This window comes from Oncorhynchus keta, chromosome 18 (assembly GCF_023373465.1).
Source record: "Oncorhynchus keta strain PuntledgeMale-10-30-2019 chromosome 18, Oket_V2, whole genome shotgun sequence".
Classification (NCBI taxonomy): domain Eukaryota; kingdom Metazoa; phylum Chordata; class Actinopteri; order Salmoniformes; family Salmonidae; genus Oncorhynchus; species Oncorhynchus keta.
The window spans coordinates 28,846,388-28,860,735 of NC_068438.1; the positions used below are offsets into that span (position 1 = coordinate 28,846,388).

The 14,348-nt window shown below is 44.6% G+C and overlaps 1 protein-coding gene across 5 annotated transcripts in view; it reads left to right on the plus strand.

The window, feature by feature from the left end:
* The window catches only part of LOC118375292 (neurofibromin-like), a 120,934-nt gene that overhangs the window by 3,051 nt on the left and 103,535 nt on the right, over nt 1-14,348 (plus strand). For all 5 annotated transcript variants that reach the window (XM_052467799.1, XM_052467803.1, XM_052467801.1 and 2 more), the window contains exons 2-9: nt 7,818-7,961; nt 8,170-8,253; nt 9,412-9,602; nt 11,151-11,257; nt 11,351-11,418; nt 13,351-13,426; nt 13,621-13,778; nt 13,858-14,031. In XM_052467799.1, coding sequence (XP_052323759.1) covers nt 7,818-7,961; nt 8,170-8,253; nt 9,412-9,602; nt 11,151-11,257; nt 11,351-11,418; nt 13,351-13,426; nt 13,621-13,778; nt 13,858-14,031 — 1,002 coding nt within the window. The remainder of the gene's footprint in view (nt 1-7,817; nt 7,962-8,169; nt 8,254-9,411; nt 9,603-11,150; nt 11,258-11,350; nt 11,419-13,350; nt 13,427-13,620; nt 13,779-13,857; nt 14,032-14,348) is intronic.

The following is a 14,348-nucleotide window of genomic DNA, read 5'->3' on the forward strand; positions in this document are numbered from 1 at the left end:
GCATGGTCGAATAATAATAAGGCAGAACAGTTGAAACTGGAGCAGCAGCACAGTCAGGTGGACTGGGGACAGCAAGGAGCCTTCATGTCAGGTAGTCCTGGGGCACGGTCCTAGGGCTCAGGTCAGTTGAAACTGGAGCAGGAGCATGGCCAGGTGGACTGGGGACAGCAAGGAGTCCTCATGTCAGGTAGTCCTGGGACATGGTCCTAGGGCTCAGGTCCTCCGAGAGAGAGAAAGAAAGAGAGAAGGAGAGAATTAGAGAACGCACACTTAGATTCACACAGGACACCGAATAGGACAGGAGAAGTACTCCAGATATAACAAACTGACCCTAGCCCCGACACATAAACTACTGCAGCATAAATACTGGAGGCTGAGACAGGAGGGGTCAGGAGACACTGTGGCCCCATCCGAGGACACCCCGGACAGGGCCAAACAGGAAGGATATAACCCCACCCACTTTGCCAAAGCACATCCCCCACACCACTAGAGGGATATCTTCAACCACCAACTTACCATCCTGAGACAAGGCCGAGTATAGCCCACAAAGACCTCCGCCACGGTACAACCCAAGGGGGGCAACCCAGACAGGCCGACCACAACAGTGAATCAACCCACCCAGGTGACGCACCCCCCCAGGGACGGCACGAGAGAGCCCCAGCAAGCCAGTGACTCAGCCCCGTAACAGGGTTAGAGGCAGAGAATCCCAGTGGAAAGAGGGGAACCGGCCAGGCAGAGACAGCAAGGGCGGTTCGTTGCTCCAGAGCCTTTCCGTTCACCTTCCCACTCCTGGGCCAGACTACACTCAATCATATGACCCACTGAAGAGATGAGTCTTCAGTAAAGACTTAAAGGTTGAGACCGAGTTTGCGTCTCTGACATGGGTAGGCAGACCGTTCCATAAAAATGGAGCTCTATAGGAGAAAGCCCTGCCTCCAGCTGTTTGCTTAGAAATTCTAGGGACAATTAGGAGGCCTGCGTCTTGTGACCGTAGCGTACGTGTAGGTATGTACGGCAGGACCAAATCAGAGAGGTAGGTAGGAGCAAGCCCATGTAATGCTTTGTAGGTTAGCAGTAAAACCTTGAAATCAGCCCTTGCTTTGACAGGAAGCCAGTGTAGAGAGGCTAGCACTGGAGTAATATGATCAAATTTTTTGGTTCTAGTCAGGATTCTAGCAGCCGTATTTAGCACTAACTGAAGTTTATTTAGTGCTTTATCCGGGTAGCCGGAAAATAGAGCATTGCAGTAGTCTAACCTAGAAGTGACAAAAGCATGGATTAATTTTTCTGCATCATTTTTGGACAGAAAGTTTCTGATTTTTGCAATGTTACGTAGATGGAAAAAAGCTGTCCTCGAAATGGTCTTGATATGTTCTTCAAAGAGAGATCAGGGTCAGAGTAACGCCGAGGTCCTTCACAGTTTTATTTGAGACGACTGTACAACCATTAAGATTAATTGTCAGATTCAACAGAAGATCTCTTTGTTTCTTGGGACCTAGAACAAGCATCTCTGTTTTGTCCGAGTTTAATAGTAGAAAGTTTGCAGCCATCCACTTCCTTATGTCTGAAACACATGCTTCTAGCGAGGGCAATTTTGGGGCTTCACCATGTTTCATTGAAATGTACAGCTGTGTGTCATCCGCATAGCAGTGAAAGTTTACATTATGTTTTCGAATAACATCCCCAAGAGGTAAAATATATAGTGAAAACAATAGTGGTCCTAAAACAGAACCTTGAGGAACACCGAAATGTACAGTTGATTTGTCAGAGGACAAACCATTCACAGAGACAAACTGATATCTTTCCGACAGATAAGATCTAAACCAGGCCAGAACTTGTCCGTGTAGACCAATTTGGGTTTCCAATCTCTCCAAAAGAATGTGGTGATCGATGGTATCAAAAGCAGCACTAAGGTCTAGGAGCACGAGGACAGATGCAGAGCCTCGGTCCGATGCCATTAAAATGTCATTTACCACCTTCACAAGTGCCGTCTCAGTGCTATGATGGGGTCTAAAACCAGACTGAAGCATTTCGTATACATTGTTTGTCTTCAGGAAGGCAGTGAGTTGCTGCGCAACAGCCTTCTCTAAAATCTTTGAGAGGAATGGAAGATTCGATATAGGCCGATAGTTTTTATATTTTCTGGGTCAAGGTTTGGCTTTTTCAAGAGAGGCTTTATTACTGCCACTTTTAGTGAGTTTGGTACACATCCAGTGGATAGAGAGCCGTTTATTATGTTCAACATAGGAGGGCCAAGCACAGGAAGCAGCTCTTTCAGTAGTTTAGTTGGAATAGGGTCCAGTATACAGCTTGAAGGTTTAGAGGCCATGATTATTTTCATCATTGTGTCAAGAGATATAGTACTAAAACACTTGAGCGTCTCTCTTGATCCTAGGTCCTGGCAGAGTTGTGCAGACTCAGGACAACTGAGGTTTGGAGGAATACGCAGGTTTAAAGAGGAGTCCGTAATTTGCTTTCTAATAATCATAATCTTTTCCTCAAAGAAGTTCATGAATTTATCACTGCTAAAGTGAAAGTCATCCTCTCTTGGGGAATGCTGCTTTTTAGTTAGCTTTGCCACAGTATCAAAAAGGAATTTCGGATTGTTCTTATTTTCCTCAATTAAGTTAGAAAAATAGGACGATCGAGCAGCAGTAAGGGCTCTTCGGTACTGCACGGTACCGTCCTTCCAAGCTAGTCGGAAGACTTCCAGTTTGGTGTGGCGCCATTTCCGTTCCAATTTTCTGGAAGCTTGCTTCTCAAATTGTAAGATCAACATTTTAAAATGCTCCAGCTGATTTGTTGGAGAGTTTGTTGTTGCTTGAGAGCTGGTATGTCTGTAAATCAGCTCTGGGTCTCAATTTTATCCAAACTAAGCTTTGTCTGTTTTGGTTGTCAAAGACCACCTCCAAAGGGACTGGAACAAATGGTTCTTGCTGCAGTGCAAGCAGTGCTGCCAGAAACTCGTCACCTTCTTTAAACTCCTTTGTGTGAAAGCTGTTTTACAAATAAACTTTAAAAGGGTTTGCGCTATGCAGTGGTTTGTATTTAACCTAAACATGCTTAAGTGCCATGCAACACTGTGCAACTGCCCTCAACTCCAGTACAGACTTTTGAAATGGAATATCAGCACTTTTTGTGCAGTTTGGGTAGGATCTGGGCCTCGGGTTTCAGAGGTTATGGAGGGATTCTGTAGCACAGAGTGGTTATTGTACTCAGATGGTGATTGTACTCAGGCTTAGCAGCTCTGCTCTGCTTAATACAGTTTGATGAAAGTGTAATAAGGGATTAAATCCGCCTCGTGTTGTTAAGACCATTTAGAAGCCTCTAAGTCATAGGATTGCATGTGTTGGCTTTATCAGGGTGGATTTCATAGTCAGAATCATAGTTTCTGTGTGAACCTTGCTTATTTTGCCCAAAAACCTACCCAGTGTCCAGAAACAATGAAAGTATTCTGAACAATAAGTCTACAATAAGTCTACAATAAGTCACAGTTGTATGTAACTTCAGAATCCTGCATTACAACCCAAAAAATGTATGTCAAAAAGCTACCACGGAGAGGAAGAGAGAGGTTGGTGGATGCCAATGTGATGTACGAGATTAATGAGAAATATTAATCTCAACCTAGTAGTATTGGTCATCACAGCATCAGCCCAGAAAGATATGAAGCAGGGATTGGACTGTGGGCTGAAGTTCAGACGCCTGACTATTCTCCTACCCCCTATCTTGGGACTTTCATTCCCAGGCCAAAGTTTCTCCCTGAGGGGCCCCAGTGGTAGACAGGATCCAGCTAGTAAGCAGTCCTAGCATTGTCCTGCGTTGCATATAATCGATGCAACGCTGGGGGATGATTTAACAAAAGCGCATTTGCGAAGAAAGCACAATCGTTGCACGACTGTGCCTAACCATAAACACGATGCCTTTCTTAAAATCAATACACAGAAGTATATATTTCTAAACCTGCATATTTAGCTAAAAGAAATCCAGGTTAGCAGGCAATATTAACCAGGTGAAATTGTGTCACTTCTCTTGTGTTCATTGCACACAGAGTCAGGGTATATGCAATAGTTTGGGCAGCCTGGCTCATTGCGAACTAATTTGCCAGAATTGTGCGTAATTATGACATAACATTGAAGGTTGTGCAATGTAACAAGAATATTTAGACGTATGGATGCCACCCGTTAGATAAAATACGGAACCGAATAAACGTTTTGTTTTCGAGGTGATAGTTTCTGGATTTGACCTCAGGCTCGTATTTCTGTGTGTTATTATGTTATAAGTAAGTCTATGAACATGTTTATTCTTTATTTGAGGCTAAATAGATTTTTATTGATGTATTATATTTAGTTAATATAAGTGTTCATTCATACCGAGTAACTATTGTCCAGAAGCATGCACCAGTTAGCCTCGAGCTAGGCCCATCTCCCGGCTAGTAAACGAAGTACACCAACTACAATACCTCTCTTGCCAATTGGCCTGGACCCTTTGTCGACACGGAGCCCCGCCATTCCATCACGACTTGTCCCGTCAGTAGAGGTAGTCATCTTAAATAAGCATGCCCCTTCAAATTTAGAACTAATAACAGATATAGCCATTAGTTCACTCCAGATTTGACTGCCCTTGACCAGCACAGAAACATCCTGTGGCGTCCTGCACTGGCATCGGATAGTCCGCGCGATATGCAACTTTTCAGGGAAATCAGGAACCAAAATACTCACACAGTTAGTTAGTTAGGCTAGTTCCAAAACGTTTTGGGACACTGTAAAGTCCATGGAGAATAAGAGCACCTCCTCCCAGTTGCCCACTGCACTGAGGCTAGGAAACACTGTCACCACTGATAAATCCACGATAATCGAGAATTTCAATAAGCATTTCTCTACGGCTGGCCATACTTTCCACCTGGCTACCCTAGCCAACAGCTCTGCACCCCCCGCAGGAACTGGCCCAAACCCCTCGCTTCTCCTTCACCCAAATCCAGACAGCTGATGTTCTGAAAGAGCTGCAAAATCTGGATCCGTACAAATCAGCTGGGCTGGACAATCTGGACCCTCTATTCCGAAAAGTATCCGCCGCCAACCTCAAACTTCAACCTCTTTCGTATCATCTGAGATTCCTCAATATTGGAAAGTGACTGCTGTCATCCCCCTCTTCAAAGGGGAAGACACTCTAGACCCAAACTGTTATAGACCTATATCCATGCCTTTCTAAAGTCTTCGAAAGCCAAGTGAACAAACAGATCACCGACCATTTCGAATCCCACCGTACCTTCTCCGCTATGCAATCCGGTTTCTGAGCTGGTCGAGAGCGTGGCTGAGGTGCACCCAACGTCCTAAACGGTATCATAACCGCCATCAATAAGAGACAATACTGTGCAGCCGTCTTCATCGACCTGGCCAAGGCTTTCGACTCTGTCAATCACCGTATTCTTATCGGCAGATTCAATAGCCTTGGCTTCTCAAATGACCGCCTTGCCTGTTTCGCCAACTACTTCTCAGAGTTCAGTGTGTCAAATCGGAGGGCCCTTTGTCCGGAACTATGGCAGTCTCTATGGGGGTGCCACAGGGTTAAATTTTCGGGCCAAGTTTTTTTCTATGTCAATGATGTCACTCTTGCTGTGGGTGATTCTTTGATCCACCTTTACGCAGACGACACCATTCTGTATACATCTGACCTTTCTTTGGACACTGTTAACAAACCTCCAAAAGAGCTTCAACGCCATACAACACTCCTTCCGCGGCCTTCAACTGGTCTTAAATGCTAGTAAAACTAAATGTATGCTCATCAACCGATCGCTGCCTGCACCCGCCCGCCCGACTAGCATCACTACTCTGGACAGTTCTGACTTAGAATATGTGGACAACTATAAATACCTAGGTGTCTGGACAGACTGTAAACTCTCCTTCCAGACTCACATTAAGCATCTCCAATCCAAAATTAAATCTAGAATCTGCTTCCTATTTCGCAACAAAGCCTCCTTCACTCATGCTGCCTAACATACCGTTGTAAAACGGACTATCCTACCGATCCTTGACTTCGGTGATGTCATTACAAAATAGCCTCCAACACTCTACTCAGCAAACTGGATGTAGTATATCACAGTGCCATCCGTTTTGTCACCAAAACCCCATATACTACCCACCACTGCGACCTGTTGCTCTCATTGGTTGGTCCTCGCTACGTATTCGTTGCCAAACCCACTGGCTCCAGGTCATCTATAAGCCTTTGCTAGGTAAAGCCCTGCCTTATCTCAGCTCACTGCTCACGATAGCAACACCCACCCGTAGCATGCGCTCCATCAGGTGTATTTCACTGGTCATCCCCAAAGCCAACACCTCATTTGGCCGCCTTCCTTCCAGTTCTCTGCTGCCAATGACTGGAACGAATTGCAAAAATCACTGAAGCTGGAATCTTATATCTCCCTCTCTAACTTTAAGCGAAAACTTATAATCGGCCCTAATTAATCGGCTATTCCGATTAATCGGTCGACCTCTAGTTCAGAGGAGACTGCATGAATCAGGCCTTCATGGTCGAATTGCTGCAAAGAAACCACGACTAAATGATACCAATAAGAAGAGACTTGCTTGGGCCAAGAAACACAAGCTCTTTGTTTACAACTGCCGGGTCTTTGTGAGACGCAGAGTAGGTGAACGGATGATCTTGGCATGTGTGGTTCCCACCATGAAGCATGGAGGAGGTGTGATGGTGTGGGTGTGCTTTGCTGGTGACACCGTCAGTGATTTTTATCTAGAATTCAAAGCACACTTAACCAGCATGGCTACCCCAGCATTCTGCAGCGATAAGCCATCCCATCTGGTTTGTGCTTAGTGGAACTGTCTTTTGTTGTTCAATAGGACAATGACCCAACACACCTCCAGGCTGTGTAAGGGCAATTTGACCAGAAGGAGAGTGATGGAGTGCTGCATCAGATGACCTTGCCTCCACAATCACCTGACCTCAACCCAATTGAGATGGTTTGGGATGAGTTGGACTGCAGAGTGAAGGAAAAGCAGCCAACAAGTGCTCAGCATATGTGGGAACTCCTTCAAGACTGTTGGAAAATAATTCCAGGTGAAGCTTGTTTTAGAGAATGACAAGAGTGTGCGACGCTGTCATCAAGGCAAAGTGTGGCTACTTTGAAGAATCTCAAATATAAAACATATTTTGAGTTGTTAACTTTTTGAGGTTACTACATGATTCCATGTGTTTTATTTCATAGTTTTGATGTCTTCATTATTATTCTACAATGTAGAAAATATTAAAAATAAAGAAAAACCCTTGAATGAGTAGGTGTGTCCAAACATACCCCCTTTTCCTCACCAATTTCGTGATATCCAATTGGAAGTTAGTCTTGTCCCATCGCTGCAATTCCTGTACAGACTCTGGAGAAGCGAAGGTCGAGAGCCATGCATCCTCCGAAACACGACCCTGTCAAGCTGCACTGCTTCTTGACACACTGCTCACTTAACCCGGAAGCAAACCACACCAATGTGACGGAGAAAACACAGTTCAACTGGTGACCGAAGTCGGCGTGCATGCGCCCGGCCCGCCACAAGGAGCCGCTGGATAGTGATGGGACAAGGACATCCCGTCCTGCCAAACCCTCCCCTGACCCGGACAACCTCGGGTCTGTAGTGACGCCTCAAGCACTGTGGTGCAGTGCCTTAGACTGCTGTGCCACTGGGGAGGCCGGCTTTGTGTAATTCTATTAGACTTGTTCAAACCTGCTGCATACATTGTCCACTGTATAATACCTTCACCCGTGGCTAGATTCCCCTGTGACTTTAGGATGACACATGCTTTTTTCTCTTTCTCCTTAGCTTCCTGTTAAAACGGGACATCAGAACAACCACACCAAAGTCAGCACAGAGCACAACAAGGAATGTCTCATCAACATCTCTAAGTACAAGTTCTCCCACGTCATCAGTGGCCTCACGAACATACTAAAAAATGTGAACAACATGGTAAGTGGCGTTTTTTAACGTGTCTCTTTTAGCTATGGGGATCACCACGTTGCATCTAATCAACTCTACCTCCTGGAAGGCGTGTATTGAGTCAAAACTCAGTCAACTCAAGTTTAGGATGCATGCTAAGGGCTGGAAGTGGTGTTTGCCAAATCACTGTGTCCTCTGTGTCTGTAACCTGTCCTGTACCCTCCCCTCCTCTCTCCAGCGGATATTCGGGGAAGCTGCTGAGAAGAACCTCTACCTCTCCCAGCTGATTATCCTGGACACACTGGAGAAGTGCCTGGCATCGGTGAGGAAAACCTTTACAGTCTGCATCTACTGTATACCTTATTAAGTCACCATTTAGTTGGTCTGCTAACCAACCCCCTACACTTGCTTCTGTGTGTTTGTTGTGTATAAACATTTCCCCATTTTTGTTTTTCCCTAGCCTGTCCCATATTAGTCCTATGGCCTCCCCCAACTCAAACAGTTTTCTGTTGACTGAATTTAATTGAACATTGCCAGTCAAGAGCATTGGCCTCAAAATATTGCACCAATATTCTAAAACGCTTTAAGTATCCCAACACAACGGCAGTATTACATTGGTTCAATGGATCATGGATGCCCCTGTTCTCTCTCTCTGCTTTTTCCAGACACATAGACCTACACTTAAACCCCTTTCTTCACTCGTGCGTTCTCTTCACTTCTGAAATAGGTGCCTCAGTTCTGCAACCCTGCAGCAGAAGATTACATTTCCAGGTGTTTCCTCAACTTGAGTTAGTGCTTTCACAGCCTCCAATGGGATCGCTGAGAGTTTCCTGTATAGGTTTTTCATTAGGGCATGTCGTCAGACGGAAGCCAGCTGCTCCCCTCATGGACGCTATGGAATTCTTGTTAGAATTAGAGTTTTTATGTTACAAATGTTTAAGTATAGTAGTAGCCTTATTTTCCTACATATGGGTGAGCTACAGGTTTGGAATGCAGTTGTATGCAGTCTGTCCTGGTATGAGGCTGCCAGTTTGACTCGTGTAGTTTTGGGAATTAGCCAACGGGAGCACTGGTGAATCCCAGGTAGGGACATGCTGTGTTTGTGCCACTGAGCAAGGCACTTAACCCACATAAGTGTATTTCATGTCCAGCTGTATGAATCCAAAATATGTGAGAAGTTGCCACTGATAACCTGAAAAGCACTCATTGTTTTCTCAGAGAACCTGGAGACGCCAGCTTACACACACCCTATCCTCTCATGTCTTCTCTCTCTTTTTTTCTGTATTCCTCTTGTGTGTATGTACTGACATGTACGTGGAACTGATAGATGCACACACACACTACATGTTACTGTTTTTAAATGTATGTAAATTGTAAAGTCTTTTGTCTGTAAATTATTTTTCGTTATGTGTTGGACCCCTGTAAGACTAGCTGACATCGGCTAACGGGGATCCTAATAAATCAAATAAAATCCTCCCAGCAATCAAAGGACTGCCTGCGTCTGGACGAGACCATGCTGGTGAAGCAGCTGCTGCCAGAGATCTGTCACTTCATCCACACGTACCGCGAGGGCCACCAGCACGCTGCTGAGCTCCGTGCCTCCGCCTCAGGGGTCCTCTTCTCCCTCAGCTGCAACAACTTCAACGCTGTTTTCAGCCGCATCTCCACCAGGTAACCCTGATCCTGAGGAACTGCAGACTGTGTTGGCTAATTAATTCACTGTCACTATCACTGTGTTGATGAGCAGTTGATCAGATGTGTTAGTACAGGGCTGGAATAATAGCCTGCCCACCTTGTTGTTCTTCCAAGGTCAATGGCAACTGACCTACATTATCTTTTGTGGAAAAATGCATTTGTGTCTTCAAAAACTTCCACCAGACCTGATTTTCCCAAAAGTGTAATATTACAAATATTTCAAATGAAGTTATGTCTTCAGAAGTAATGATGAGGTGACTGTTTGGGTACCCTTTCTACTTATGCCATATGCCTTGTTTGCATACCTCAGCACTTCAGTTAAACAGCCAGCCATGGACAATGTCACTGTGAATGAACTGTTAACCCAGTCATGACGGAAATCCCTCCCTCCCCACCCAGGATGTTCAGGATGGTGCAACGTTACAGAATGTTCAGATGAACAATAAAACAGGGAATCCTGTTACCTCTATTAGGTTAATTGTCCCCCACAATGAAATCGGGAAGGGGACTGTGGATCTGCCTCTGTCCGTTAGTATGTTTGTCACATGCGATATCTCAGACAGTGCTGGCCCGATTTTTACTGAACTTGGATTAATAACGCGTCTTGCCATAGAGATACAACATTTACAAAATTACACTGATTGGCTAAAGGGGGTGCTATAGTATTCAACTGAAATTCCAAATTATGAACAAGCATATCTCCTGCCCCGTTTGAGCTACAGTCATGTCATTGTTTTTTATATGCATGCATTTCCTCATTAGAAACACATTTCCCATAACAACCAATATCATTTCAGGAACTTGCAAACTAAATGTCTTTCCACATGTTTTGAATTGGCGCTTGTTGCATCCATATGCCGCACATCGCGCCATTGTAAATTGGAGACGGGACTTGATAGGTCTCCATCCGTTAGTACATTCGTACAGTTGTACCTTCATCACACGTGATGTCTCAAGACAGCACTGGCCTGATTTTTGAAGAAACGTGTATCATTCACCCATCTTCCCATAGAGATTTATGTGGATTGTCTCAAAGGGGGTGCTATAGTAATCAACTGAAATTCCAAACTTTGAACAATCATATCTCCAGTCCCGTTTGCACTATTGTCATGAAATGTGGTTCATATATGCAGCCCCTCATGAGCAACTAGGTTCCCATAACAACCTATATAATTTTGGTACTTACAAATTACATGTCTTTCCACACAACATACTTTGTAATAATTGTCTCTAATTGACACAAGGAGCAATACATCATCCATGGGGGACATGTTTACTGTAGACTCAGAAAGTTTCACGTCATTGATACACTCATGTCAGTTTCCTGTCTTGAAGGATGAGGTGATGATGTCAAAAAGGCAACCTCTACAAGGCTGTCCTCTTTTCCCTCTCTTCCACCCCCTCTTCTTTCCCTCCTTTCTCCTGAGAAACTGGTAGAATTATATCTCTGCATGTCATGTTTGACTGGACGAACTTGTTCTATGGCAGTGTCTGAGAGTCCTTATCCATTGTGTTCTCCCTCAGGTTGCAGGAGCTGACAGTCTGCTCAGAAGACACTGTGGATGTGCACGATATAGAGCTCATGCAGTACATCAACGTGGACTGCTCCAAACTTAAAAGACTGCTCCAAGGTAGCTACACACTCACTCAATTCCTTGTTTGTCATACTCGTTTTTAAATAGTTTTTTGCTAATACTCTATTACTTTTTACTACATCCTCTCAGAAACGGTATTAAAATTCAAAGCCCTGAAGAAACCTGCCCAACTTGCCGTCATTAACAGTTTGGAAAAGGTTTGTGCACCAATATATCTATATTCAGTGCTGCTGTTTTGTGTTTATGAAGTTGGTGTATTATTATATACTACATGGCCAAAGGTATGTGGACACCCCTTCAAATGAGTGGTTTTGGCAATTTCAGCCACACCAGTTGCTGACCGGTGAGCCGTGAAGTGATGGGCCACAAGCTCACAGAATGGGACCACTGAGTGCTGAAGTGCGTAGTGTACTTGCCTGTTTTTGGTTGCAATACTCACTACCGAGTTCCAAACTGCCTCTGGAAGCAACGTCAGCACAAAAACTGATGTTGGGCCGAGCAGACGCACACAAGCCTAAGATCACCATGCACACTGGCAAGCGTCGGCTGAAGTGGTGTAAAGCTCATCACCATTGGACTCTGGAGCAGTGGAAACGTGTTCTCCGGAGTGATGAATCACGGTTCACCATCTGGCAGTCCGACTGACAAATCTGCATGTGGATGCCAGGAAAATGCTACCTGCCTCAATGCGTAGTGTCAAGTGTACAGTTTGGTGGAGGAGGAACAATGGTCTGTGGCTGTTTTTCATGGTTCAGGCTAGGCCCCTTAGTTCCAGTGAAGGGAAATCTAAACTCTACAGCTTACAATGACATTCTAGGCGATTCTGTGCTTACAACTTTGTGGCAACAGTTTGGAGAAGGCCCTTTCCTGTTTCAGCATGACAATGCCCCCATGCACAAAGCAAGGTCCATACAGAAATGGTTTGTTGAGACCGGTGTGGTAGATCTTGACTGGCCTGCACAGAGCCCTGACCTCAACCCCATCGAACACCTTTGGGATGAATTGGAACGCCGACTGCGCGCCAGGCCTAATCGCACAACATCAGTGCCCAACCTCACTAATGCTCTTGCAGCTGAATGGAATCAAGTTTCCGCAGCAGTGTTTGAACATCTAGTGGAAAGCCTTCCCAGTAGAGTGGAGGCTGTTATTGTAGCAAAGGGGGACCAACTCCTTATTAATGCCCATGATTTTAGAATGGGATGTTTGACGAGCAGGTGTCCACATACCATTGAACATGTAGTGTATTATTCATGGTATTCACTACTGCCACCTCTTGGCTGCTGGTGAAATGTTTAAAATACAATTTTCCACTTTGAGGACATCACAGGTTGCAGGTTTCCATTGATGCAGGTTTCCATTGATGCAGGTTTCCATTGATGCAGGTTTATTGGAAAAAACATTGAAATGTGTAATGAAATGGCAGCTATAGGAAAAATGCTCTAAAGATTGACACCATTTTTTAAACGTTCTTTATTGCTACAAATGATGATAGAAGCAATGTTTTTCAAATAAATGTTGATTGCCGAATAGTGTTGACGGTACTCAGAGCACTATACAAGTTTTACGATCCCATTATTTCAGATCAACTGCAGTGCAAGGTTCACCATGACAATAAATTGGCACATAGGAATTATTAGACTATGGCAGATTAGTAAATTCTTGCGCTCTATCCATGCTGGCCTTTGTGGGCTACCTGAGACATGAGACAGATGGCTGGGAGGGAATCTAGGCTGTCGCCATTTTATTCATGTGCAATTTGCCTAAATGGATAATGGAAACACTTCAACTCCTTCATGTTTATTCAACACTAGGTTTTTGTGAAAACGTCTTCAGTTTGTTGGTGTGACGTCATTACGTTCAGCTGTTTTTATCGACACAAGACAGTTGGATGGAAATGCACCGTAGCAGGCAATTGATCTGTGGCTTCGGAAAGTATTCAGCCCCCTGGACTTTTCCAACATTTTGTTACATTACAGCCTTTATTCTAATTTTTTTTTGCAAATGTATAAAAATGATTTTCTATTCAAATGTTCTAAATGTCGCCAATAAATCACTGGAAAAGTTAATGGAAACATAGCTACTGTCCCATTCTAGAGAGGACAGTTCTAAATATTTGTGTTCCTCCCCAGGCCTTTTGGAACTGGGTAGAGAACTACCCTGATGAATTTACCATGCTCTACCAGAGACCACAGACAGACATGGCAGGTCAGTATTCTCAAGTGCCTTGTATTGGACTGGAACACAATGCAGATGCTATCATTACATGCACTTTTCATTTTACTTTTTTTTTATGTGAAATCTTCAGTCTCAAAGGGACTGTAGGGAACAGATCAGGACGATAAATAAGAAGTATGATGAGTTAAGGGCTATCTCACTCGTCTCTCTGGCACGCCCTTTAGATGCTGCGGAGAGGCTGTTTGACCTGGTGGACAGCTTTGCTGAGAGTGCCAAGAGGAAGGCAGTGGTGTGGCCTCTACAGATCATCCTCCTCATCCTCTGTCCCGAGATCACACACATCATCTCTCGAGAAGTGGTGGAGGAGAGCAAGGCCAACAAGGTGAGATGAGTGCGCACACACACACACTGGGATTAAATAGGTAGTGTGGTTGATAGAGAGAGCAACTATCTCGTTACAGAAGCTGTTCCTGGAGAGCTTGAGGAAGGCTCTAGCAGGCCAGGGGGGCAGCAAGCAACTAACAGAGAGTGCAGCCATCGCCTGTGTCAAACTGTGCAAGGCCTCCACCTACATCAACCGGGAGGACCACTCAGGCATGTTCCTCCTGGTGCAGTCCATCGTGGTGGACCTCAAGGTCAGATAAACAAAACACTCTGTCGCCCTCTGGGGGCTAGGGAACACTACAGCAGTGGTGTCTGGGTTTTATGTTCGTCATTCCAGTCGTGGAGTAAAATTGACAATGTCCTTTCTATATAGAACATTTCTATCTACAACGTCCTGAACGGTAAACAATGATTGATATGCCTATGGCTACCCCTTAGACTTTTATAGTGCAACTTTTGTGCTAGTGCTACCGCTATGGAGCTATGACCATTTTGCTAATACCTATCCAATCCTTTCAGACCTTCACAAAGCCCCTTGCGTAAGGGTTAATTGGGAAATTGGTTCATT